This window comes from Poecilia mexicana, unplaced genomic scaffold (genome assembly GCF_051168715.1).
Source record: "Poecilia mexicana isolate PSO_F unplaced genomic scaffold, ASM5116871v1 scaffold_10, whole genome shotgun sequence".
NCBI lineage: Eukaryota > Metazoa > Chordata > Actinopteri > Cyprinodontiformes > Poeciliidae > Poecilia > Poecilia mexicana.
The window spans coordinates 10,340,179-10,367,684 of record NW_028263379.1 but is presented as its reverse complement, the minus strand read 5'-3'; the positions used below and the strand labels follow the sequence as shown (position 1 = coordinate 10,367,684).

The following is a 27,506-nucleotide window of genomic DNA, read 5'->3' as shown; positions in this document are numbered from 1 at the left end:
TGTAATCTGAATCATTAAAAAAACACAAAGATAATTGTTGGGTTTAGTAGCCATTTTTCCCTAAATAAAAAAAAATATTTATAAAAATATTTACATTTGCATTAACTTCCATTTGGGATAAATAAAGTATTTTTGAATTTGTAATTGCATTATTACTCTGGGCATTTCATACGTAATCTTAAACATAAAAACTGAATTTTGAGATACATTCCTTGTCAGCATGGCTAGGTGGGCCCCAAATGTGGAAAAGGAGGGCAGACCAGATGGGTCCCATATGTCTGCCCTCCTTTCCCCCATATGGGGCCCACATAGGCATGCTGGCAGGGATTTTGGTGCAATAAACTAATCAGCAACATCTCTCTGTAACGTAACAGTGCGTCCACTAGATGTCGCGCTTTCACCGTCTACGGTTGACACGGGAGGTCTCCCCGCAGCCAATCACAGCTCCGCTTTAACCAGCTTGATAAAGTTTCTCGTTTTCCGCTGTCCGACTGCGTTCACGAAGCCGAACAGCGTCTTTGTCGTTTCCTTCTTCTTCGTCGCTGCGGAGCTTTAAAGATGGTAGTAAACAAGCTTGCTGCTACTTCATCCAACTCTTACCGACTCAAAGTCAGCCACGCCGGCAGAAGGAGCCTGCTGTGAGGGAAGAGATGTATCTGTGGCGTCTTTCCATCGCTGTGAGCCTCGGCCTGGTTTGGTATTTTTCAGACTGCGGTCGCACAGTCACGCAGTATGTTATATGTTTCCTCCTTTGCGTTCCAACGCCGCTGCTGTTTGGAAACAATGGGCGAGAGTGCAGCACCCAAACTGATGAAGAAACCAAAGAGCATCCGCCTGAGGTCGGCACGTTGTTTTTGTTATTAAAAAAGCTTCTTAAAACCATATTAAAGTTGATAACTTGTTGATATGAGGGTGGATTGAGTTTGTAAATCACAAAATAGTTGGATTTGAAACTCAAAATCAATCCCCACAGGTGAAACACGCCAATGAGTCAATTAAAGTTAGTTTCTAAATTCATTTGAGGCTTGCCAACAGGTTGCACATTCTCATAAGTTCCGGTTTCTCAACTTCCTAATCTCTGTTCTGTTTCCAGGAATATGTCGAGGAAGAGTCGTTTGAACAGACTGATGTGAGGAACCCTGAGCAGAACATCCCGCTGACTTCTCAATGTCCGCATGTAAAGGAATCCCTTCAGCAAGGTGAAGCAGAGAAAACTATGCACTCAGCAGTTTCAGCCAGGGAGGATTAAAGCAGATTTCTGAAGTCTGATTTCAGCGCGCTTTGCCATCACCTCTGTTTTGACTTGACACAGCCAGGTAGGACAGTTCACAGCTGCAGATCATGTTACATGCAGTGAGAGGGGATTGAAAGCAGGAAGAAGATAAAAACCACTCCCTCAGCAGAGATCATGACAGTAATGGATCATATAGGAAATATGTCATGCATTAATATCAGCTGTGTTTGCATTGCACCAGTTTATCTTCCACAGTAATCAAATTGGCTCTTAATGAGTAAAATATAGACTTTATCCTGCAACCTGACTCTTAAAGTCACACCAATCTGCAAAATAAGCATTTATTACTTCAAAATTTAAACTAGAACTTCAGTATCCAAATGTTTAAGTTCACAAACTGTTTACTACACCAAGAATTGGTGAATTGAAAGCAGCATTATATTTAACTAAGTATGATTTATTTGCATAGCGTCCATCACTGACATTAAAAATGCAAAGTGCTTCACAACGACACAACTATGTAAACTAGAATATACTTTAATATAAATGTAGCAGTCAACCAAAAGCCAGTTGGCTTCTTAAGAGCCAGTGGAGTTCATAAATCTCATAATTTAAACTTTGAAATATTCCTAAAAGCAATAAAAGCGATTTCAGACCAGTTTCCTAGAACAGTCTGCAACTTTTACAATCCAAAGAGCCATTTTCCACCAAAATAAAAAAAACATTTAGAGCTGCAAATGTTCCCTCAGCTTTTGAAAAAAGTACAACTTAAGAACAGGGTCAAACTTTGCAAAAATAGGATGGAAACATGTTAATATTTATGGAAATGTGTAAAAAAGGCTTTAGTTTAAAAATAATGACAAGATAAACAGATCTACATAAATATTATTTGTGTGACTCCAATGTAAGCATTCCATAACAAAATCTTTATTTGTTAAACATGAATGATTCTTTATAGTTTTTAGAAAACGTTTGTGGACTTTAAATTTAGGGTAAGTCTAAGACAAAATCTAAAGGTCAAACTACTATTTTGTCTTTAAGTTTAAGAGTTATGTACTTTAAAACATGTTGTTTAGGCTCTGAAGTTTTGACATCCTTTTACTTGTTTCCAACTCTTCAGAGTTGACAGATTCAGGGGTCAAAGGTGAAACTAGACTCTGCTCGACTCCATCACAGCCTTCTGTCTACTTTGTGTGCTTTTCCTGATCAGAGGACAATATTGTGTGTGACAGTTTGCATCTGGTATTGAAATTCGTCCCTCGTGATAAAGATCTGAGTCAGTCGCTGTTCATGCAAATGAACACGTAGAAACGTCACACGCCCAGCAGTCGACTGATAAATTCAGCCTGTACTTTTAACACAGTTCAGATTCACTGCAGCTGCATTTTAAGCTGCTAAACATCTTGATGAGTTAAATTATTTTATCTGTCAACTTCAAAGTGGGCGACTTTGAGGAGAAGTAAATTAATTGCAGCTCAAATCAAACTGTCAGGAAGGCAGACTGACATCTTTATTCTTAAATACTTTCCTTCTGCTCATCTGTAGCTCAGCCAGTAATTTGCAGCAATGTCTTGTTGTTTTTCAGATTTTATGGTAATGTGCATCATGAACGCACTTAGGATACGTAATTACTGCTTTATTTGTCATTAACGGGAAAGGACAATAAGACCAAATTGTCCTTTCAGAGTAAACATGAACTCTAATTGAAGTTTGCAAACGGCCCAAACTGATCACATGATTTCAGCCATTTTTGTTGTTTCGTGTATTTTTCCACTATTCTTTTTCCATAAGATCAGGGCCGGCCCCAGCTTTGTTGGGGTCCTAAGATTGTTTTAATTCCAACATATCAACACAACATACTTCATCATTCCTACATTATGCATGTAAAATACCTACAATTACTAGTGTAATTTGTAATCAGCTTACATCATAGCGGTGTTACTATGGATACCATTGATTTTAACCTTACAGGAGCAAACAAGCAAATATGCTTCAAATAATTTGCATTTTGAAATGGAGAGTGCCATATATGTGTGGTTTATTAATCATGTATTTAAAATCAACATCTGAAGTCAAACATTCAATTTACAGTAAACAAGTTAACAAATTTAATCTTTTCTTTAATAAATTTGTAATAGATGAGTAGAGTGTGCAAACTGTGCAACCCATCACTATAAAATAAAGTCAAATGATGCTCTTGGGGGCCCCCTGGTGGTTTCTAAATGGTCGCTTAGCTCACACTGCCTTGGGCCGGCTGTGTATAGGATCATCACTGCAAAAACTCAAAATCTGTACTAGAAACTTTTTTGATCAAGTTTATAGTACAAATGTCTTAGTACACTTCAAATAAGATAAAAGTAACTTAAAATTAGCTTTTCATCAACATAACTGAGCTCGTTTTCAGTAAATAATTCATTAATATTGACAAAAAAGTCAATATTACAATAAAAATAATCTGCCAATAAAATCTATAAATTTTTATCAATATTATGAACTTTTGACTTACAACCTGTAAGTTATTTCTGTCTTGTTTCAAGAAGGTAGACCAAAAATACTTGGCATAGTTTTGTTTTTGCAGTGTAGTGTTTACTTGGCTGCACAGCTGAATTTATGAATGAACAGTTTTAAAGTGAAATTGTTTTATTTTAGAAGAATGTTTTATTTTATGCAGTGACAGATTTATTGCCTAAAACACTACTATTGAATTTTTAAATGCCTCTTATTATCACTTTTAGTCCCTCACAATAGTTTCTATAGAAAATTTAGACTAAAACTTTGAATCCTGAATAAACAGTCAAACATATTAAATGCTGCTTTTACATCCACTTTTAAGGTTAACAAGTAAAATCATAAATGCAGCCAGTTAGGATTGCAGGATTGCACAAATTTATCTTTATGGTAACATTACTGGACACAACAAGCATTTTGTGAAGAACAGCTTTGGCTGCAATAAGTGTCAGTTTATTACACTGCAAAACATTCAGGCTCTCTAACCTTACAGTTTATTTGATGGGACTTGTTGTTTATTGCAACATTAAAAGTTTTAGAAGAGGTTGTAAGGTTGCTTCAATAGTGCAAACGTCAGCCAGAGGACACTTGTTTTTTTGCAAGTCATATTATTTGTAGAAAATTTTCTTTGACCTTTGACACAATTTGAGATGTTGACTTTGTTGTACTGTATTTGATAATTTTTTTTTACTATTTTAAGTGCTACTTTATTAATTTATTTGATAATTAGTCATATTTGTATTATGATTGTCTACAACACTTTGTTCCTTAAAGTGCTCTATAAATAAAATTGGGATCATACTTTTTATAGGCACTGTAAAAAACTAAAATAATAAATAAAAAAACAGACTTGACATACAGGACACGCATGCAGCTGATCCTGTCGTTAGAAAAGATCTACGGTTTCATCTGAGCGCTGCAGCAATTAGAAGATACCTTTGTGAAGCTGAGCTATCTGCAAGAAGCCCCCGCATAGTGACATTGTTGGAGGAAGAAAAAACTAAAAACGACATCCTGTAGAGATTAGTCTGCCAATAAGCACATTGATTGATCTAAAGAGAAATGAAGCAACATTTTATAGGGTGATTATAGCAAAAACGGGGATCACTTTACAAAAAATGGCTAAAAAATAGTTTATAGATATGCAATCCATCATTTATAAACACTTTGTAAATCATTAATAACTGTTTATTATGCATTAATTATGTTTACAAATTCTTACAAGGTATTCTGAAATATTTAGTATAGCAACTCTAGATAAAATATATAGATGGGCAAACCTGGCTCACTATTTAGCAAGAAACCAGTAGCTTTTGTCTATAATTAATACATAATAAACAGTGATTAATGATTTATAAAGAGTTTAGTGATGAATTAATACGTTTATTAGCCATGTGTAAAGGGAACTTTAATGTAAAGTGGTACCAAAATTGTTCTTTTTGCTTCTATAAGCCATAATAACGCAATAGAAAACTTGTAGCGTGGGAGTAAAGCTGCTGTTTCTGAGGAGAAAACAATAAAAACAGTGAAATGTAGTCCAGCTTTCCCAAATAAGACGACTTTATACAACAGATATGAAGCAGTTTCACAGTTGAGCTATATAAACATTTGATGATAAAATCAAATAATATTAGTTCATCCATCCACAGGGAAGCTAAATCTGCAGGTTCTTCAAGCTCTTATTGAACTTATTGGTCAAGCATGTTTTTATGGTTGGATAAAACATAAATCTGTTGAAATACTTATTGTAAAATGATTAAAATCAACCACATAGTGGCGTTTTAGATGGAGGAGGTTGTGCAGGAAAACAGCTGAGCGCTACTGAAGCTGTTGGAAATTTTACGTATTTTTGACTTCAGGAGCTTTTGAATTTGTAACTAACAAAAAATGTTGGAAAGCACCCAAGAGAAATGTTTTATGCACCAATCAGACCTTGATTTGATTGAGCGCTACTAGCGAAGCTTTTGGAAATGTAACATATTTTTGACTTCAGGAACTTTAGTTTGTAATTAACAAAAAATGTGGGAAAGCACCCAAGAGAAATGTTTTATGCACCAATCAGACTTCGATTTGAGTATTTTTTTCTCAAATTTTATTCTTTAAAAAAGGCTTGTTTTTTCCAGGAGCCATTGCAGTGAAACCAGCTGACCAAACATCCTGGAGCTTCTCTGGGGTTCCTAGTTTCTTAGGGTGCTAGGTAACGACTATGGTTGCTAAGTAACGACACAGTTCCCTTCAAACATGACTTAATAATCCAGAGATTTTTGAAGCGGCTCATTTTCCAGACACAAATAAACATAAATTTATTGCCAAAGTACAGCTGGGCGGTTTTTTTTTTTGGTTTGTTTTTTTTAAGCGGTTTGGTTGTTTTTAGAAGCAGTTGAGACCCAACTTAAAGTACATAAACAATAAGCAAGGAATTTTGGATAATTAGGATAATTAGTTCCCTTTTAAAAGTGCAACTGTTCGTTTCACACCTTCTGGGTGAGAACAGTTTAAACCTCTTTGGGGTTTTGCTTATAGATCAATTGGCAGATCAGAGTATCGTCTGCTGTTGTTTACTCACTGTACTGGTCGGTTGAATATTCAGGTTATCACTGGATCTACATTCCAGTCGTCACCTAAACACAGGAACTGTGAGTGAAAGAATGAGACGATGAATTCAGGTGGCCTCCAAACACTGCCTGGTCTCGCCCTGAGGCAGCCAAAGCTCAGCTGTTTGGCAGGAGCTGAGCTTGGACTCTCAGGCATCCGGCTGGGGTGGTTTGGGCATCAGTTAAGGATTTTTCCTTATTGACTTTTAAAGTAGTACTTTTTCAGACATGCTAGATTAGAAAGATAGATTTTATCAAGCTTGGTTAGGAATTCCCTCCATTTCAACTGTCACATCTGACAAGGTGTGAGTAGTTATAAATTATCTGGGTAGACCAGTAAAGGCAGGAGAGGAAACTAGAGAACGGGTCCAGTTGCCTTTAAACTATTGGTCTACCCAAAACAGCTCAAGTGGCTTGTACTTTCAGTACAAAAATCAGCTGTTTAACACATTTTGCAATCCATTTATCAAAAATAATCAGCAGATCGGCCCTACAACATATTGGGACTGAAACAATTAATCACGATTAATCGTAATAGTCATGATTAATTGCTTTTAAAAGAATCGTCAACTAATTTAGTAACTAGAGTTAACCAGAGTTTACAGGCTAAATACCTGAGCTTTTAAAGTATTTTTGGAAGTATTTTTTTAAGATGCACCTTTTGCACCAAATCATCAGGCATACACTAAAGGTTGAATTCTGGACAATAAAATGTTTTATTTGAAAAAGAAATTTAATTATTCATCTATTTATTTGCATCTTATTGATTTCTAATATTGTGTAAAAAACTCTTAAACAAAAAGTTTGCAGAATTTTTCCTTGATTAATCATTCAAATAATTGATTAATCATCGGGTGCAGCTCTAGTTTGCAGCAACTGATGAGGTAGTAGGGATGATTCGTACAGGGAAAAAAAGTAGCGTAATGTGGCCACTAATTACCAATGTGGCCACTAATTACCAACATCAACTGGAGGACTACGGCTACAACAGCAAGGGGACAAGCAGCCATCAGGGACTCATGAGTGATGCTGTGGTTTCTGTGGGAGGCCACCATTATCTGCTGTTGCCATGGTGGCGCTGCAGCGACGTGGTCGCACATGTCAAAGTGACATTCACTTTGACATGTGCGACCACATGACAAGACTTTATTTAAAAAACGACAAGACTTTATTTAAAAAAAAAAGATTATGTTCACCCCATGAACCCTCTAATGTTCAGAAGAGAATCGTTTCATGAATATCTGTGTTGAAATTTTACCTGAAGGTTCTCAGTAGCTTTTAAATTAGAGTTTGAATGTCTAACTACCTTCAGTGCAGTGCTGTGTTTTTCCCCCTTCTTTAGTTTGATTTCCAGGAGGCGAGCGTGGGATTATTCTACTGTGACTCACTGACTTTGTGACAAATCTTCTCAGTGTTCGAGTGCGCCTACGCTCAGCTGGTTCTGCCTTGGTACGCCGTCCCCGAGCCCTGCGAGCAGCAGCCACTGCACAAGGTGCTCAGCAGGGATTTCGACTTTGTAATCGACCGCATCATTGAGAGGGCCAGGGACTTTGATGTCTGCCAGGCCATGGTGGACTGCATCAGGATTCTGACGCAGCACTTGCATGATGCGAAGCAGCCTGACCGGTGAGATTTTTTCCTCTTTATTGTGATTAAATGGAAGGTCCTGCTTCGGGTTACTCTTTGCACCCAGTAAAATGTCTAAACGCTGTAAAATTCTTATCACTTTAACGACCTTATGAATGATTGACAATGTTTTGGTGCGTATCTGTGGCGGCGCTGCGTAATATTTCTGAAAGTTTTTTCCTTTTTACAGATTTTTGTAGCCCTTAAGTGTCTGATCTGATGAATCACGTTTTAATAAAAGATAACCTGATTTCAGTTTTCAAATATTGATTTCATCTATTGAGGGAACAAAGACTTGATCTTTCCAGAACAGCTTTGATTCCCCTCTCAGCTCCTTCAGACTAGCCAGCAGCAGTTAGCAAACACCTGGAAGAAACTGCACATCTGCTGAGCTCATTATAGGAGCTAGTCCTCAGTGAAACGCTGGTAAAAACGTTGTTAAAGGGTTAATAGAAGAGCCATGATGCGGTAACTTCCTGAAGGCGCAGGCTCAGAATGAGCAGGAGCTTCTTAAAGAGACAGAGACCCAATTTCAAGATGTTAAATCAGGACATACGTCATATTTGAGACATAACAACTGAACATCTTTACTTGATTATGCTATAAAATGCAGAGTTGAGTAGCAACTAGTTACATTTACTTGAGCAATTTCTTTGAAAAAATTGCTCTTAGGAGAATTTTCACTAAGCTGTACTTTTTATTTTTACTTGAGTAATTTGATTATAAGTATTTCTACTCTTGAGTAAAATTTCTGGATTCTCTCCACAATGATTAATAAACAAACATGTTTTAACCAAAAATTCACCAGACACAGACACACACATGCCGTTTTTGTTAAAGTTTCATAAGTTTTTTTATTGAAATAAACTGATTTAGAAACATTTTTCTTTTGCCTGATTGTGTTATTTTTGTTTCTTATAAGAATTATTGTCATGTTTGTCTTTAAAATACCAAAATTTCCTCTTAACTTTATATTTTGGTTGATCTAATTATGTAATTTTTTAATATTAAATGACTGATGTTCTGATCAGTTTTTACTCTTTAGTAATATCTTGGATGGCTACTTTTTACTTTTACTAGAGTAAAAATATGTTGAAGTAGTGGTACTCTTATTTAAGTGCAATTGTTGGGTACTCTAATAAAATGATACTAAGTGTGCCTGGAAAACACATAATACTGCCCCTTTAACATTTTTTTTAATAGCCAACATTCAGTACTTTAATCCTAAACTGCATGTTGTTGTAAATATTAGGTTCTCCTGGTCGTTCAGCCTCAGTTTTTCCCCTCAGAGACCCGCTGTTCAGCGCTGCCGCTCTGGAAATGGCGCTTCTCCGAGAGCTTTCCGACGCCCTGGTGCGCAGCCTGTTCCCCCGATCTGTCTGGGGCCAAGAAACCATCCGTTGTGCCTTAAATGAGATCATTGCCTTAAAGGGTAAGGAAGCGCTAAATCATCTCCTGTACAGTAACACGGTGCCACACAAGCACTAAGCCTCTTCACTTCTTTTCAGAGTGAATTCTGTGTAATCCCTTATTGTCGGCAGCATTATAGAGCTTAGAGAGGTATTTTAAGGTATGTAAAAGAATGGATTTTCCTGCTGTGATCCTCCAATTTCCTTTAGGGATTTGTCACTTTTTTATATAACAGCGGATATAATGTTTTTATCTCTGGAGTTTTGCTGTAGGGGAAGGTTTAAGTTTTCATCTGAAGGCAACTCGGCAGGTCGGTGTCATACCGAGTTTCCTTCTGGTGCCTTCAACTTGAACATAACTGGGTCGAATCAGGACCACGACTATAACTTTCAACACAGCGCGAACGGAAACAACTAGATCAGGCTTTAAATGCATGGATTAGGAGGCCGGTAGACCGAGGAAAAGAGTAATTTTATATAAAATGCAGGAAGAATTGTCAAACAGACGGTTTCACAGATTTAAAAACTCTATAAATAGGAGTTAAATTTGCTTTAGTTTGATCAAATTTTCAAATTGCAATTTTTTTCTCTTTTCTTCTTTTACGAGAAAAACTTAATAGAATTATGAGAATGAAAGTCATAAAATGATCAAAATAATTTATAAAATTACAAAAATAAAGTTATAAAATTGCAAGAATTAAAGTACAAGGACTGTCATAAAATTACAGGAATAAAGTCTGGGAAGAGAGTTAAGTTGTAGTATGTAGTATAATTTATTTTGTGTTTGAACATTTTGTTGTGTGACTTTATTCTCATATTATTTTGAATTTATTCTCATTCAAACCTTATTTGTTTTTCCTATTTTCTCAATAATCCCTAATACTTTGCTGTGCCTTCCCCTTTAATACGTATTGGCTCCTTTTTTAATCACCTGAGCTCCCAATTGAGAAAATACTCTAACAAAAACCATTTGAGTCGCAGCAAAAGCTTTCCTCTCTTAATATTTAAATATTTCCTGCTTCTCTAATCCACTGCTGGTATTTTATAGGCAAAACATTACATTAACAAAAAACAGCGACTGTTTAAAGGCTCACATCTTGCAGTCCAGCTGGGGTGATGCTTAAGGTCATGTGAATTGAAAGATTTTTTTTTTACAAGTTAGCAGCCACGTTTCAGAAGTGCAATTAATCCTTAACGAGGACATCGCTGACTTATTCTGCTCATGCTCTCATTTCCTTTCATGTTGGCGGTTGGACGAAAAGAGGAACGTCTCGCTCCTTTTAATCTTAAACTAAAAACAAGACGGCTTATTATGAAGATCAGAGCTCTTCATCTTTCAGAGAGAATTGCAGATTGAGTGCAAGACAATTACGCATACCTGGGTGGAAATATCTGTCCCTAAATCTTCATGTGAGACCCATTTCACAGTAGATTAAAACCTCAACACAGGATTAAAAATGAGCCATAAACTGTGAAGTCTCCTGGTCTTCCTTCTGCTGCATATTAAGAAGGCAGCAGTTTCCCTTTTATGCTTTTTTAACATGCTGAAAATGTCTGTGATGGATTTTAGTGGTTTTGTGTTATATTAGAGTCCTGGGATGGAAGTGATGCCACTTATTGATTAATCTGTTTGATTGTATTGATGATTAATTGTATACAAAAGCTACATTTTTCCTAACATGCTGAACTAAAAAGAAGAAATTTAACATTATTTTTTCAGTTGAGAAATAATTATGATCTAAACTAGACTTATGTTTTATACATACTGAATAGCATCCAGATGTTCTTATGCATTTTTAAAAAATTTATCAGCTGGGTCGGGGCAGAAATTAGCATTTAAGGCTATGACCTGCATCTCTCCTCTTAAGGTCAATGTATGCTGCATATTGTCCTTATTTTAAATAAAATAAATCATATTTATAAAATAAAACAATTGGAAGCACTTAAATTGCAGAATAGAAAACGAAAAGATGAAAAGAATAAAATTTGACTCACTTAATTACCAACGAATGTTAAAACTTTGCTCCATGAAGAGCCTCCCCACCGCCACAGACATCTACACCTCCAGATGCAGGAAAAGGGCCTCCTGCATCATGAAGGACCCTACTCACCCAGCACACTCACTTCTTGTCCCGCTCCCCTCAGGTAGGAGGTTGCGGAGCATCAAATGCAGGACAACCAGACTGAGAAACAGCTTCATACCAGAAGCTGTGCGACTCTTAAACTCCCATCATCCTCCCTTATTGCACTGCTCTTAGCTATACACTTTTCCTACCTATAATATTGTGCTCTTGTAGCGACTTTATATTTTTATATTTTATACTTTTATATTTATATTTTTATATTTGGATGTAACTGGGGCTGTGACTCTCAATTTCATTCCACCTCATGTGATACGTGATGTGAATGACAATAAAGTTTCTTGAATCTTGAATCTTGAATTAAAGCTGCAGTATGTAACTTTTATACAAAATGCATTTTTAGCATACTTGTTAAAACTATCACCAAGTGATGACAGCATAACAAGAGACTGAAACCTAATCCCTGAGATGCAATTGTTGTCTTTTGAAGAAATTCCTGACCAAAAACAACCAATCAGAGCCAGGAGGCGGGTCTTAATGCTGCCAATCAACCTTGTGAATGCGCTGCTAAATCTGCTAATGGCTCAGAAACAACTCAGTTACAGGAAATGTGTTTTCCACAGTAATCTTTGGTCATGCTAACCAGCATTAGCATTCACGACATGCTGTGCTTCAGTTAAGTAAAGGCTGAGTAAAAATGCACTGCACACTTAAAAAAATTCAGATTTTTCCTTCTACTTCACAATTATGCATTACCTTTTCCTGTAGCTTAAAGTCCAAATAAAATACATGAAAGTTTACTGACAAGCGGAAGGCTGTATGGTTACTTCAGCAGGAACCTGAGATAGGATCAGTGTGCAGCAGGACACGCTTAGCGTTACACGAAGTCTGCATAGAAATCTCTGTCACCTGCTTCCTCTCCTGATGCTGATGAGCAACAAAAACAGCAACAGTTTCTTTTACCACAGAGGAGCTGAAACTGATGGTGGATCTGCAGAAATGTTTCACCAAAAAATGTAAAACTATGGAGAGAAACTGCACTCAGACCTTGATAAGAAATACTTTTATTCATTTTGCCCTGTGCTATAAGAGATAAGTTATGCAGATGAAGAACTGAATAAAAATGTGGTTTCTTATCAAGGTCTTTGCAAAGTTTATTCACAGTTATTTTAAGCCTTCTAAAGAACTTGAGTTTCCTCATTTTGAAAATGTTAAGTAATAGTCAAGTGTTGCCTGTTCTCCCCAATCAAACTCTGTTTTTAGGACCTGTCACTAAGGAAACAGTTTGCAGTTTTCTCTAACTTAAAGGTTTCATATGAATAAATGTTCTGCCAATTATTCATACATTATTCAAAACACTATGTATCTTAATTTAAAACACTTTATGTAGTTTGTTGGTGTATTTTTTCCCTAAACTTGTAGTTTCTGTGCAAATATCAAAAACTATAAAGAAACTCAAAGGCAATAACCCTAAATTTCTAACGTTAAATGTAATTTTTCAAGCATGGAGGCTGCAGTTATCAATTTTCCAGCTATATTAGTAGTTTTAAATCAGAGCATTAAAGGTGACCTATGATGCTTCCTAGAACAGTTTAGGAAAAACATGTTTATTACTTTTTTGTGCAGTAATTAGTTCTTAAATGATGAGATTATAGTTTGGTCAGTTCTGCATATTTTGAGATGTTTTAGGGCGTTTTGTTAGTTTAAATCTAAATAAGCTGCTGCTGGCCATCCCCACTAACTCAACGTTTACAGTCGCACTTCAAAATGGCTGTAAATAGATTTGCAATTATCCAACCGTACACATCTTTGGAAAGCAGAAGTGGAGCCTCCTGCACAACCAACAAGAATGCAGAAATGTTTTCTGGATGATAAGTCAGCAACGATTCTCTTTTCCAGCAGCCATTGTACAGCGGTAAAACCTGCTGACCAAACTCAGCTTGGACACAGTGTTTGAAACAAATCATTTTCTAGACTTCAAAAACCATTAACTTAGGAAACAGCTGTGCGGTTGTTTTTAGAAGCCGCTAAAAGTCAGATGGAAGTGTAAATTGTACAAATAGTGAATTTTGCATAATCGGTCCGCTTTAAAAAAAGCCTGATTATCATAAAAATCTTTAGTTTTTTCAGGAATTTCCTTAGATTAATGACTGTAAGTTTCAGGTTTCCTGGTTCTTGTCTCTGCAGGTCTGGGCCTTTTAGTGAATTGGCTCTCCGACCCCGACAACCTGAACCAGCTGGTGGTGAATCAGCTCGACAGAGTCGCTCTGAAAAGCTGTGCAGAGGAGCTGCGCGTATCTGACCCAGATCGCGCCTCCATTTCTTCACGGGAGGGCGAAGGCGATGAGGAAGGCAGTGAAGTGTGAGTAGCTGTCATCTCTGCATCCCGCTGATCTGACCTAGTGTTACTGAGGCTCAAAGAAGAAGAAGCTGCTGTTGCTGCTGCTGCAGCCGCCATCTGTGTTTAAAATTGGATCAGATTTGATTTTGTTTCTGTTTTATATCCCAGGAATTCGCCTGGAGCAGAGAGTTCAACCGGGACTGCATTCACGTTCAAAAGAAAAGGTATGTTTGTTGAACTTGGTGCTGGAAATCTGCCTTTTTTTAAATGAAAAAAAAAACACTTATAAAGATAATAATGGTGTCGGAAAAGCAGATTGAATTGAGTTTAGAGTACAGATGCAGTGGTGTGAAAAAGTCTTTCTGACTTCCTATTATTTGCATGTTTCAGTGTTTCAGAACATTAAACTTATTTAAATATTCGTCAAAGACAACACAATAAATTAAATAATCGTCAACTAATATCGTTAATATCGTTACAGACTCAAAAAAGGCAATTTGCTGAAAGAAAACGTATTCAGAGCAGTAATTAAGTCACAACTGTACAAAAAAAAAACATTTTGCATTTAAGATAGAAACATATTTTTGTCTGTAAATATGTTTTACCAAAAAGTCAACAAATGGCACAGTTTCAGCTTCACCCTGTTCAGATATAGTTTTAGTTTGACTTTACTGAACATGGTGTAATAAAAGAATAAACAGCTCTACACAAACAAAATAAATGTAAAAGAAAAGCAAATAAAAGATGAACAGTAGTAAGGTATATTTACATGCTCAAATATTTACTCAAGGAAAGCTACGGTATTACATTCCAGGCAATAAAATATTTATTCACTTATTTATTTATTTCTATCTTTTAGTGCATTTCTAATATTGTATGAAAACGGCTTAAGTTGTTACATGAAAAATCTGTAATATGTGCCATTTTCAAAAATCTGAAATAATCATTAGTTGCAGCCCTAATTATCTTTGACTAATATTTAAATGTTCTGAAACACAGAAACGTGACAGAGATGCAAAAAAGCAGGGAATCAGGAAGAGGGCAAACACGTTTTCATGCGACTGTAAGTGCGCCGTCGCATCTTCAGCTGTTTGATGAAACACTTTGAGGTGTCAGCGGTGACATTTCAATTCTTTACTGGCCGGTTTTTCCATGCACAATTAGTCCTGTTTGTTCGTCCAGACAGCTCATTACGAAAGCTGCAAGCTGAATGCCAAATAAGTCGCAGTTTTATTTTTGAACTGAAAAGAATCCAACAGCTTTAATGTTATAATTAATGCAATTTGTTGGACTATTACATTGATAACATTGAAGGTCTGAATACTAATCATGCTTTTTTTCCCCACCTTCTCGTTTTCTTTCCATCTACTGTTGACTTTGTCACAAATCCTGGCAAACTTTAAACCAAAAATAAGTATTAAGCAGAGATAATTTATTCAGTTTATGCATAGTACCAGTTTTTGGGAAGCGCAGTATCGTGCAAAGGTCATTCTTAAGATTGTATTTTTATAACAAACCACCACAAACTTTTAATGTTTTTAAAGGTTTTATGCAGACGTCGGTAGAGTACCCAAAAAAATTTCACTTAAGAGAGAGGAGTGATACTTTTACTTGAGTAAGATTTTTGGATTTTCTACCCACTGAATGAAAAATAAACATGTTTTAACCAAAAATCCACCAGACACAGACACACATCTGCAGTTTTTATTAAAGTTTCATAAGTTTTTTTTTATTAAAAGAAACAAATTTGGAAACATTTTCTTTTGCCTGATTTGGCTATTTTTGTTATATGAATTATTGTCATTTATGTCCTTAAAATGCCAAATTTTTCACTTAATTTTATATTTGGTCAATTTGTCTATGTAATTTTTAAATATTAAATGATCATTTACTTTGTACGTGAGTAGACTTTTTACCAAATACGTTTTTACTCTTGAGTAAAAATAAGTTGAAGTAGATATACTCTTACTTGAGTATAATGTTTGGGTACTCTGGATGATAAGTAATCAGTACTGAATCAATATTGGCCAAAATTGGAATTGGAATTTTAAAATTTTAATGATCGATAATCTGTGATCGGGTAGAAAACTGCAATCGGTGCATCTCAACTGATCCATCATTTCTAGCTGTAATAACTGAAGCTGGGTGCTAACTTTCAGTACAAAGATGACTTTGGTTTCACTTTATTTATTTATTTATTTTATTTTATTTTATTTTATTTTATTTTATTTTATTTTTAAGGTCATAAGTTAAGGGAAGGATGGTCCAAATTTGTGGACAAGATGAAGTCAAAGAAAGCCAAGAAGAAGAAGATAAAAAAGATGGAGCAGGAGCTGGTAATGAGGATCATCGCGACCCAGGGAGACGGGTCCAACGATGAGGACGACGACAGCAAAGAGGGCTCGGTCGTCAGCCAGGACGACTCGGACAGAGTGAGGATCCTTGTGACGTCACACGCAAGCTCCCGGCCTCATCTCGCTGCTGGAGGGCAAAAAGCTGCTAGCTGACGATGACTAGCATTGGTTCTAGCTGTTAATTCTCAAAATAACATATTAAATGTACGCCTGATATATTAAAGAAAAAGGGACATAGTGATTTGCTACACTATGACAGCTAGATAACAAGGTCAGTAAAAAGTTTTAATTAACAAAAATAAATATAGCAACGGACAGGGTAGTAGTTCAGTTATGCTAGCTTGACTTTGACAACCCTAGCATGTAGATGTGATGTGGAATTCGTTGTGTTTCGTTCAGCTAAAAAAATGAAAAAGGCTACCTCAACACCAACTCTGAGAGACCATCAGTAGAGCAGGTGTTTAAATTAATCAACCACCGCTGTGTTAGCTTAGCTAGTAGCAGCGGTAGCTAATCTACCACAACTACTTACTAATAATCGCAAAATAACCATAAAGCCTAAAAACATGAAACTGTGACGGGCTGAATTTTCTGTTCTTTGTGTGGGAAATGTTTTGAGTGTTTGTTTTTGGTGTTGAATCTGGAAACGGGGGCGGGGTTTTTTTTGTCAGTTGCTATGGCAACGAGTCTGCGATTAGCGTAGCACGCAGAGGAGGAGAAAAAGTGTTTATTAGCTATTTAACGTTTTTCTGCGCTATTTTTCCCTTTGATGTGGCACACAGCACTAAATCAATAATACTTACAGGTTTCATTTAGTGAACGGAGTTATTCTACTGCGGCCACGGAGTTATGGATGGCTTTTAAAAGTCTTTTGCACTCCAGCTTTGTGCGCATGCGCGAAATTTCCGGATCTAGACTACAACATGTACGGGTCCATACATAGACATAATATAAGGATATTATGTCTTATACTATGTCTATGGGTCCATACATGATACCTGTCAAGTTTTGGATTCGAAAATACGTGAAATTTGTCGCCGACCTGTGCTGTTGTCAGAGCGGTGGGGTGGGTGTAGACGATCTTTGGACTGGGGGCGAATGGGAGGTGGCAGATGTCATTATGTTATAATGAAATTTTACGGAAAAACACCAATATGGGAGCACGGCGGGAAAGGGGTAAAATATGGTAGCTTCCCGGCCAAAACGGGAACGTTGACCAGGTAAATGAAGATAACACTTCAGCCTAAGTGACCCAATTCCGATTTTTTTGTCAAATCGGATTTTTTTTTTTTTTGGCTTGGTCTTTCATGCTTCCAAATATATGCGACTTGTACATGATCTCCAGTGTGAAAAACAAACGGCCTGAAAGTGTCCGGCATGCGCAGTAGAGGGCGCAATGTCGCACACAGAGAGTGTGCTCAGTGTTCTCCCAATAAGAAGAAGTAATGCTCAGTGGATGCTAAGAATGGCTGACCGTTCAGATTCAGTAAACATTTTTTTTTTAATCGGATGCGTATCGGATATCCAACTGGCCTGGGTTGCATTAAAAAAAACATAACCTGTGTTGTCATGAGAAGATCAGCTACAGGTCGCATTAAGGCAAAAGTAAATAAAAAATCGGAATTGGTTCACTTCGGGCTGCAGTGTGAAAGCAGTTAAACCTGCCATGTTGATGATCTCATTTCCCCTCCCTTCTATCAGGAGGACAGCGATCTGGACGAGTACCTGGCCAGCGTCCAGGAGGACATGATGGAGTTCAAGCTTTCTTATGAGATGTGGCGCGTTGGCTGCTGGGCTGTCAGCATCCCTCATGTGAGTGGCTAAAGACGTCGTAAGGCTCTTATCTGCCTGCCGAGGCTGTGTTCGCTAATGTCTGAGCCGCGCTGTTGAGCAGTCATTAACTCTTGTTTCAGGCCGACTGGGAAGACAACGAGCTAATCTTCACCGTTCACTTGGAGGAAAAGGACAGCCCTGAGAATTTACACTGGGACATCAAGAAGACTTACATGGATGTTGTTTATTTCTGCAACAGATGGCAGGTAAAGCCCCGCAAGCAGAGCCGGAATACGTTTTGTTCTTTCTAATTACAGCATTTTCCTGATTGTGGAACACTGGCAGGTGTTTCAGGAGCTTCCTTTATTGTGTATATGCCACTGTGGCCAAGATGGATGACAAAAACAGCTTTGAGCCGCTGAAAGGCTTGTGTGTAAAGCGAGTTCAGACTATTTACCATATGGCTAAGAATCAAACGCAGCAGATTGCTCTTTTGGCTGATGCAATGTAGTGCCAACCTGTTGGAAAACATTTTTTTGGCAGTAACTTGATGTCTGTGCAGTGAGCGATGAAAAGCCCACTGGAATTGTTGCACTCAATTAAATTTATTTCTTGCCTCTTCCATAGCTTGTTTTGCCATAAACCACAAAAATGCAGGCAGGAATGTGAAAACAACACATCTGTTTTGTATAATAAGGGGAATGAAGTCACTGCCATGCCTGAAAGCGGTTTCCAAACTGCTGCTCTAGTTTTTTTCTGCTGAATAAGGAGCTTTCACTGTACAACTCCTTTGATCAGAAGATATTGATCAGGAACAATTAACTGGTATCTGGATAGGAGATCCTGAAATGAGCCTCGTTTGAGATAAGATCAGGACCTCATCCATCTGGCTTATTGATGATGTTCTTTGTCTGATCGAGTGATTGTAGCAAAAACTCCTGGAGAAGTTGTTTCTAGGTCTGACAAAATGGCATCCTAATATAAAGGTTTGTCATGTATTGAGCTGCACACCAGTTCATTGTTCATTGGCCACTGTTCATCTGAAAGCGCTATAAATGCATTAATTTGGGGTATTTTTGTCTGGGTTTCCACCAGAAAACTTCCTCATTCTGGTGATAAGGGGGCGTAAGGGCTGTCAACCAGTTGCTTTTTGAGTTAAAAAAATATTTAAAGTTGACAGGAAATTTGAAAATATGATTACGTACTGTGAAAAATGTCTTCCAATAACACAAAATTACCTAAACACCAAGTATAAAGTCTTTAAAAAAGGCAAACATATAAAGTACAATTAAAATGAAGTTCAGTTGTTTTATGTTATATTTTTAAGACCTGGTGGTGGTCTTAAAAGTTAGCAAGGCTATTACTCTTAAATCAAATGGTAACTGTAACTGTAGGTTCAAAATTAAAGGGGATCTATTATACAAAATTCACTTCTTACATGGTTTTATACTTCCATTTGGGTCTCCACTGCTTCTAAAAAGCAACCCAGACTTTTTTTGGAAATAAGTTCATGTTTTATGTTGCTGGGAAAATGAGTCGTTTCAAAAACATCCTAAATGTTGAGTCACAGTCGAGTGGCACTGCACTGTCACCTAGCAACACAAGCTGAGGTCCAGCACATTTGGTCAGCTCGTTTTACTGCGGTACAATGGCTGCTGGAAAAGAGAAGTGTTTTGTTGTTGACTTACCATCCAGATACCACTTACTGCATTCTTGTTGGTTGTGCAGCAGGCTCCACTTCTGCTTTTCAGAGATGTATGGTTGTATAATTGTGCATCTGTGAGCAGCTATTTTCACATGTGAGTGTAAACTTTGAGTTGGGGGTCTTGACAAGCAGCAGCTCATTTTGATTTAAAGTGACAAGAGGCTCAGAATAAGCAGATATGAGCAAAGTGAAATCTCATTATCTAAATGTGATTTATGTGTAAAAAATGTAATGAAATAGAGCACAAGTGTAAAACTACTGTCGTTGATTGCTGGATAATTTGAATCAAATTATTGGATTGTTACATTTTGCCCATCTTTATTATTTTTTTCTAAGTGGTGATATTTATATTTCAGGACTCCACCAGCCTTCCCACCATCTTCACCCTGGAAAACTCTGAGGTCAGCGCTGAGGTGAAAGAAGAAGCCAGAGCCTCAGTTGAGCACTTCCTGCAGGTCCGAAAGTTCAGGTCACACAGATAAACATTTAAAGAGCTTTGAGTGAACGTTTTGTCTCTTTCTCCTGCAGAAGTTGGTATCTGACGCCATGATTGGCCACACTCAGCCCGTTTTTCAGTTCCTGTGTCCGCTCGACAAGCTGCTGAACGAGGAGGAGCATTATGCAGGCGTGTGGGGGATTCTTAGCGGTCTGGCCTACTTCCTCACTCCAGGCCAAGAGGAAGAAGAGGTGATGGGTCACTGCAGCTTTCACATCCATTATCCTCAGAACAGCTGTTAGCGTAAATTTCCACAGAACTTTGTGGTGAAGGAAAACTGCTCATTAATGATGAATCGTTAATAATAATGATTCATCTGGCAAGTTGATGAACTTGAGAATCGTCTTAGTTGCACCATTACAGAAATGTTGCCCTTCAGTTTAAACTGCACAAGTTATTTTAGTTATCGTTTAATCTGTTGATTATTTTGACAATTAATTGGATGAAACAAATTGTGGATTTTTTTATTTAACCTAATGCAAAATAACAAATGATCCACTTCCTTTTTGAATGGGAAAATCAACATTTTATTGCCTTAAATGCGAAAATGTAGCATTCCTTTAAGTTTGATCTTTAGTAGTTAAAAAGAAATACTTCTAACATCCACATGTGAATAGCTCTTCTGCATCAAAACACTGTTTATTTATTAATCCTTTATTAACTGATTTTTTTTTTTGTGAATTTGAAGCAGGCGAAGCTAAAACAATGGAACATTGCAGACAGGTTTTGTTTTCCTTCTTAAATGCAAAATGCATACAAATTTTGTATAGTTTTAGCTTAATCTCTGCTGAATGTGTTGTTCTTTCAGCAAATGGTCTTTTTTAAGTTTTTTGAGTAAATATTTTGTCAATTATTTCAATAATCAGTTGATTATGATTAATCTGATTAATTGTTCCAGCCCTAATTTTTGATACTTTTGATCAAAAACACGTGTTATTTTTTTTTCTGTACCAGCATGGGCTTTAAGGCCACTCACCAAAGAAGAATAAATCACTCCAGAAGCAACGTAAACAAAACAGATTGAAGTTTAAATTTAACTCTGACATTAGTTTTGGATAAATGTCCTGCAGGCTGATGTAACTAAAACTAAAAAGATTTTTGGCCAAAGTGGTAGTTGCATTTGAAGAAAAAAACTATTTCAGTATTTTCAAAATGATTGACTAAACAGAAGATGGTTTCTTAAAGGAAAATGATTGATAAGCAGATTAGATTTTATTTAAAAAAATACATTTGTAAAAATTTAAGATTAAAAATATATGATTCATTTTTTGCAATTTTTTTCCTCTCCTTCCCTCCGACTTTGGAAAACGGAGACAAACAATTGATGGATGCTTTTATTATTTTTGGTTGTTTTATTGGTTTTTTTCAGTAGTTTTGCTGTTCGCTAGAAATGATAAAACTGTTTATCTGTAACGTCAATACAGATGTACCACTCCAGAATACATCCCACTTCTGGTTCTTAAGTTTGGAACAAAATCAAATTTTATTGAGTCTGCAGCCTGTGTGTGTGGGTGTGTGTGTATGTGTGTGTGTAACAGAGCTGGTTGCTGCTGCTGATAGCCATGCGGCCTGCATGCCTCCGTTTGTTTGCTGGTCTGCGGCAGGTTGCTCATCCATGTAGGAACTAAAATAGAAGCAAGTTCATCTCTGCAGAGGGAGCACATTTGTCAGATCCACAAAAGCGGCTCACTGACCTGCAAAGCCGACCTGGTGCAGCAGAACATCACAAGGTTGATGTTTCTCCTCTGTAATGGTTCAGGGCTCTGCAGGACGAGTCACACCTCTTGAGGTTTTTCACATTTTATCATGCTACACACTCAAGCTTCGTGTTTACCGGGATTTTAATTGGATAAATGAAAAACAGAAATGGAATTAAAGCAATTATTTTTTTTAAATCTAAAAAATACCTTTACATCGACCTTTATAAGTAGGAAAAGAAAAAAATTATCAGAAATGTTCTGGACAAACAAGGACATTTCTGAGTTTGAAAATTTGCTAGAAAAACTCAGAAATTTTTTAATTAATCTTGGAAATGTTCGAGAAAAAAATTCTACATTTTCAGTTTCAAGTCAAATATTAGCTGGAAAAAACTAACAAATTTTGAGATTAATTTCACATTTCTAGAAAAAAAAATCTGTGAAATTTGAGTTCCACAGATTGTTCACATCCAAAGCTGAACATTTTTCTCGTACAGCTTTCTGAAACTGAAAATTTCTTGAAGTCGAAAATATTCAACATTTGAAACTTCGAAATTTGAGTTTTTCTAGAAGATTTCTGAGATTTTTAGTAGAAATTCTGTCAGGTCAATTAAAAAGAACCTTTTTGTCGACGGAACATTTTGTCGTTTATGATCTCTATATGTCCCAAAATATAAACGAGTTCGTTTAATGGTTTAATGTGTTTGTGTTTAAATGTTCAAAGCAAAAAAACATATTTGAAATCATTTTGTGTCAGGATTTAAAACCTGATGAAGTTGGAAGCCTGCTTCTGATTTTGAAGTGTTTTTTTTTTTGAAGGTTTGTGTCTTTAATTAATTATGAAGGCTGTTTCCTCAGGGTCTGCGGTCTGTCACATCCAGATTGTTTTTGTTTTCTTTGCAGAACTCAAGCCTGCAGACAGAAGTCCCCAAAGAAAACACACTGCCATCTCCACATCCTGAGTCGACCTCCCTCTCTGCAGAAAATCATTGTAATTCCTCTCCGCTTCTGAACGGATCCCCGCTCCCAAAGATTGTCGTCTCCCAGTACAACTCACCTCCAAAACAGCCTGAGGAAGCAGAAGCTAACCCACATGAAAACTGCCTCCAGGACTCTGATAACACCTTAACCTCTCACTTCAAACTGATCATCAAGGGACTGAGCAGAACCAGGTCGCAGGAGTCTCTGTCCTCCTCGAAGGCCAGCGGGGACGAGGAGCCGCCTGATGAGATGCAGCGGGCGGCCGCAGAGGGGCCGTTGCGCCTCGGCTGCGGCTCAAAGTCAAATAAAAAGGAGCGGACGTGTTTCAGGATGTCAGGTGTAGCGGGGAAGACGAAAGGAAAGGAGACAACGCCGGGCGCTCTGCAGAGAGGAGACGACTCTCAGGGTCAGAGAGGTCAAGGCAGCTGGGAGCAGCTGGAGTCAACCAAAGCCATTTTTGAGCTGCTGAAAGAAATATCAGGTTTGTTTACTCTTTAATGTCAGACGATGCGCTCATGTGGACTTCACAGCAGAGTTTGAAACTCTGCCGTTTCTGCTATTATCTTTTTTTTTCTGTTGATTTCTTTCTTTTTCCTGCTGAAGTCTTGACAGCTGGTTGATTTCTGTGGCAGAAAAATAAAACCGCCGCCTGAAACCAGAGATAAACTGTACTTAAGTAAAAGTAGCACTACTTCAGCATATTTTTACTCAAAAGTAAAAAGTAGAGATCCAAGAAACTACTAGAAAATACTAGAGAGTATTTGGTAAAAAGTCTGATCAAATTATCAATCATTTAATATTTTAAAATTACATAATCAGATGGACCGAAACATAAATTTAAGGGGAAATTTTGCTATTTTAAGAATGAAAATTATAAAAATGAATGTAAATAACCAAAAAATAACAAAACAGGCAAAATAAATATTTCCAAATCAGTTTATTTCAATAAAAAAGTATAAAATTTTAGCAAAAACTGCAGGTGTGTTTGGTGAATTTTTGATAAAAACATGTTTGTTTTTCATTCAGTGGGTAGAAAATCCAGAAATTTTACTCATTTAGGAGTCAAAATACTTTATATTAATATTACTCAAGTAAAAGTAATAAATACAGCGTAGTGAAAATACTGCTAAGAGTAAATATATTTTTTAAAACAGGTTACTTGTGTAAAATGTAATTGAGTAAATGTAACTAGTTACTAGCGAACTCTGGCTGTAAGGACTTTAGAAGTTGCCTCAGGAATCCTGCAGTGAAACCAAACTCTTCATTAATCAACGTGTTATTTTTAGTGCGGCTTGTTTTTATGAGGCCTGGGCAGTGCTTTCATTTTCAGAGGAAATTGAGAGCTGACAGCTGGTTGCCTGGAAAAATAATGTATTAAAAAAACATTGTTAAAAATGAAAACTTCTCGCAGTACGAGGTGAGGACAGAAATCATGCAGAGTCGGTAAAATATAAAATGAAAGCTGCAGAAACATGTTTTAATAATGTAGCCTCAGCAAAGAAATAAGTTCAGTGATGAATTATCAACCTCAGGCAAACTTCATACTGTTAAATTAATTTTATAATTAACTCACTGTAGTTTTGTCTTGGAAATAAATATGGCAGCAGTGATCTTAAATACCTGACTGACAGAAGGCCGCTTGGAGGAAATTAGGTTAGTTTTATTGCCACAGCTTTAAGTAGGAAATGACAGATTTGCAAAAAGCAACCTTGATTTAAAAAAAAAAAAGACACAAACACTTTTTCAGCTCCAGTTTTATGGTTTTTAGTTTGTGCTTATAAATCTCATCCAGTTTTAGGCCTCTGAGCTTCAGCAATGCAAACGAGTTGATCAGAGCCGGCCCAAGGAATGTGAGAGTTAAGTGGGCCCAAATTAGCAATATATAGATTAAAAATTAAATCTGATCTCTCCTCCCCACATCAAATAAAATTTATGAAAAATAAAGTGTAAATGACAGAAAATATTATCAAAAAGTGGCTTTTATTTCAATCACCCCTTCTGTGTAATTACAAGATTACAGTCACAATATTAACAGAGTAAAGATGCAATTTTACCAGAAAGTCTTGAAATTAAAAGGGAAAAAAATCGTTTTAATGAGAAAAAAGCCTTTAATGAAAGTTTGTAAATTTATTCTGCATGATATTTCTCAAGGCTTCTGTTCTTCCTGTTGCTGGTGCATCTTTTCCTACCACACTTTATCCTTCCACTCAACTTTCTCTGAATGTTCTTGGCTACAACATTATGAACAACCAGCTTTTTTAACAATGTTTTGTAACTTACCCTCTTAGTTCTTTATCTAATTTGAGTTCTGTAAAAGAAATATTGATATTTTCTGATTAGAAAAGGACTGATTTTTATTCTCATGACTGCAGTTTTATAATTTAATAAGCTTGTCCTTTCTTTCACAGGAAACTCCATCCTGATCAACATTTTTGATGCCATATTAAAACCTGTGATGCCCATCTTGAAGAAGTAAGCGAACAATTTACGTTCTTTCACTTTTCAAATGTGTTTCACTGGAAAAACACAAAACTTGACCACGGGTATCAAGATATTTGCACTAGAAACTAGACTAAAACTATTTGGTAAAATTGGTTTTTGTAGTGTATTAAGTGGGGAAAAAAAACATGCAAACATGATCTCTCATCAAATCTTGAAAGAAATTATTTTACCAAGTAATTTTTATCTAGTTTTTGTGCAAATATCTTACCACACTTGAAATAAGACAAAATTAACTTCAAGTCACAAGTGTTTCAGTAAGATATAGGAGCTTGTTTTAACTTAATAATTCCTTAATTTTGATGAAAAAGTATCATTTCCATTGGTAGATTATTTAACTTATAATGTGGAAAAAATATCCTGTTTAAAGTTAAATAATCTGCCAGTGGTACCAGCACTCTTTCATCAATATTAAATTATTAACGTAAAAACAAACCCTTAAATTTAACTGAATAGTTACTTGTTAGTTTTTTGTGTCATTTCAAGTGTACTAAGATATTTGTACGAAAAATAGACCAAAATTACTTTGTAAGATTTTGTTTATTGTAGTGTTGTTTTTTCTGAGTCTCTGTCTTGTTTCTTTGCAGGAAGATTAACTCTTTCCTGAACAAGTTGAACCCGACGGAGGAGCAGATGGCGGCTTACATCGACGCTCTCCGCATCAAGCTGTGGCCGGAGATCCAGCAGGTCACCGCTCCTCATCCTCGCACCGACGAGGAGAGGAAGGAGACCCGGGAGCGAGCGCACGACCTCATCAACGCTCGATGTAGCCCGCTTCTTCCCGCTCTCCATTCAGACGCGTTCGCGTTGCTTTGGGGTGAAACCTGACTCCTGTCTCCTCTGCAGATTCAAATTATCTCGTCCTGAAGAAGACGGACGTGGAGTCGGTTTTTAATCTCTTCCAGAACAAAGAGGAAAACAGAACTCTGATCTGTGTGAGTATCTCACCCTGTCCGCTTGCCTCCGTCTCATTTCACTGTAAAACATGTCTGCCCGTGTTTTTCAACAGATGCTACTCGCGTTCCTGTTGAGGGAGTTTCTGCCTACCGATCCCTCGCTGCACATCAGTGCTGCGATTCTTCACAAAGTGACCAATCACGCCAACTAAGCTGTGAAACCTGCCTTTATTTTAATGTGCAACCATTTTTTTAAATATTGTTTATAATTAATTGCCTTAATGTTTGGGTTCATGTGTGTATAAATGTGAAAGAAGTTTTCTTTTGTGTGTAATTGTTTTGTACCTCAGACACAATGTGAATGTTAGTTTCTTTTTGTTGATGGCTGAAATCAGGAACTTTATCTGTGAGAGTTAGAATCTTTTAGTAATTGATGATCTCAGGAAGGAAAAAGTGACCTCTATTTCTGCTTACCAGGTACCACCGCCCACATTTTGTTTTCTAAAATGATTTGGCATTTTAAGCACTTTGTACTAAAGGTGTTTGCCTACTGAAGGAATCTGATTCAGGTATTTTTGAAAATGTAAAATCTCGCTGCCTTTCTCAAAACTTGAAGTAAATATGCAAAACTTTAAGTGTATTCAAAATAAAATATGTAACGATAAAATATTGTTTATGTCTGTTTTCCTTTTCTATTTAACCTTTATTTTACAAGGATAAAAACCAGTTGAGATTAAATCCTCTTTTCCAAGGGAGCTACAAATGCAACACAAAATGATTATTTTTTAAATGATTTTTCTTCTTTTTTTTTAAATAGACGATCAGTATTTGTTGTAAATGTTGGGTGAAAATCTAAAGAGAATTTTGTTTTAGTTATGGTCATGACATTAACATGTTCATTTTTATTAATTACATCAATTTTAACATATTAAAAATTTCACGTAATTCCTTTTTTGTTGTTGTTTATTTACTTATAAAAGTTCTGTTTCTGGATTCCAGTAAATCTGATGCACAAGCGACATCTGCAAACAAATAGCTATTATTCAAAAACCACAGAAGAAGAAAATCATTCCTCCTTTGTGACTCCTCCTCGGCTCCGCAGCTGTGCGCACACAGACTTTACGCCACTCAAACGTCCTGATTTAAGGAACGGGAATCAAACCGGTCACTCGAGTCGCTGCCGCCATCTTTGTCGCCCATCACGGTTACTTAAAGAAAAACAAAGCCGTCATCCTCACTTTGCATCACAACAGCTTCACTGGTAAGAATGTTGCTGCGAGGGACATTACACCCAAATAAATCACTTACCAAG

The 27,506-nt window shown here is 36.7% G+C and overlaps 1 protein-coding gene and 1 long non-coding RNA gene across 2 annotated transcripts; both read left to right on the top strand.

The window, feature by feature from the left end:
* Positions 1 to 434: 434 nt before the first annotated feature.
* Positions 435 to 26,861, top strand: LOC106926481 (uncharacterized). Its single transcript, XM_015001458.2, has 16 exons — positions 435 to 839; positions 1,094 to 1,199; positions 7,749 to 7,962; positions 9,252 to 9,394; positions 13,640 to 13,814; positions 13,962 to 14,017; positions 16,035 to 16,225; positions 17,849 to 17,959; positions 18,061 to 18,186; positions 19,982 to 20,080; positions 20,154 to 20,312; positions 22,722 to 23,280; positions 25,208 to 25,271; positions 25,886 to 26,064; positions 26,145 to 26,233; positions 26,308 to 26,861. Exons 1-16 carry the CDS (start codon positions 651 to 653, stop codon positions 26,404 to 26,406), a joined length of 2,559 nt encoding a protein of 852 aa, XP_014856944.2. The 5' UTR covers positions 435 to 650; the 3' UTR covers positions 26,407 to 26,861.
* On the top strand, positions 20,322 to 22,125 carry LOC148156922 (uncharacterized). The gene is made up of 2 exons (XR_015764458.1): positions 20,322 to 21,857; positions 21,891 to 22,125. It is a non-coding gene; the product is annotated as an uncharacterized LOC148156922 (long non-coding RNA).
* Positions 26,862 to 27,506: the final 645 nt, after the last annotated feature.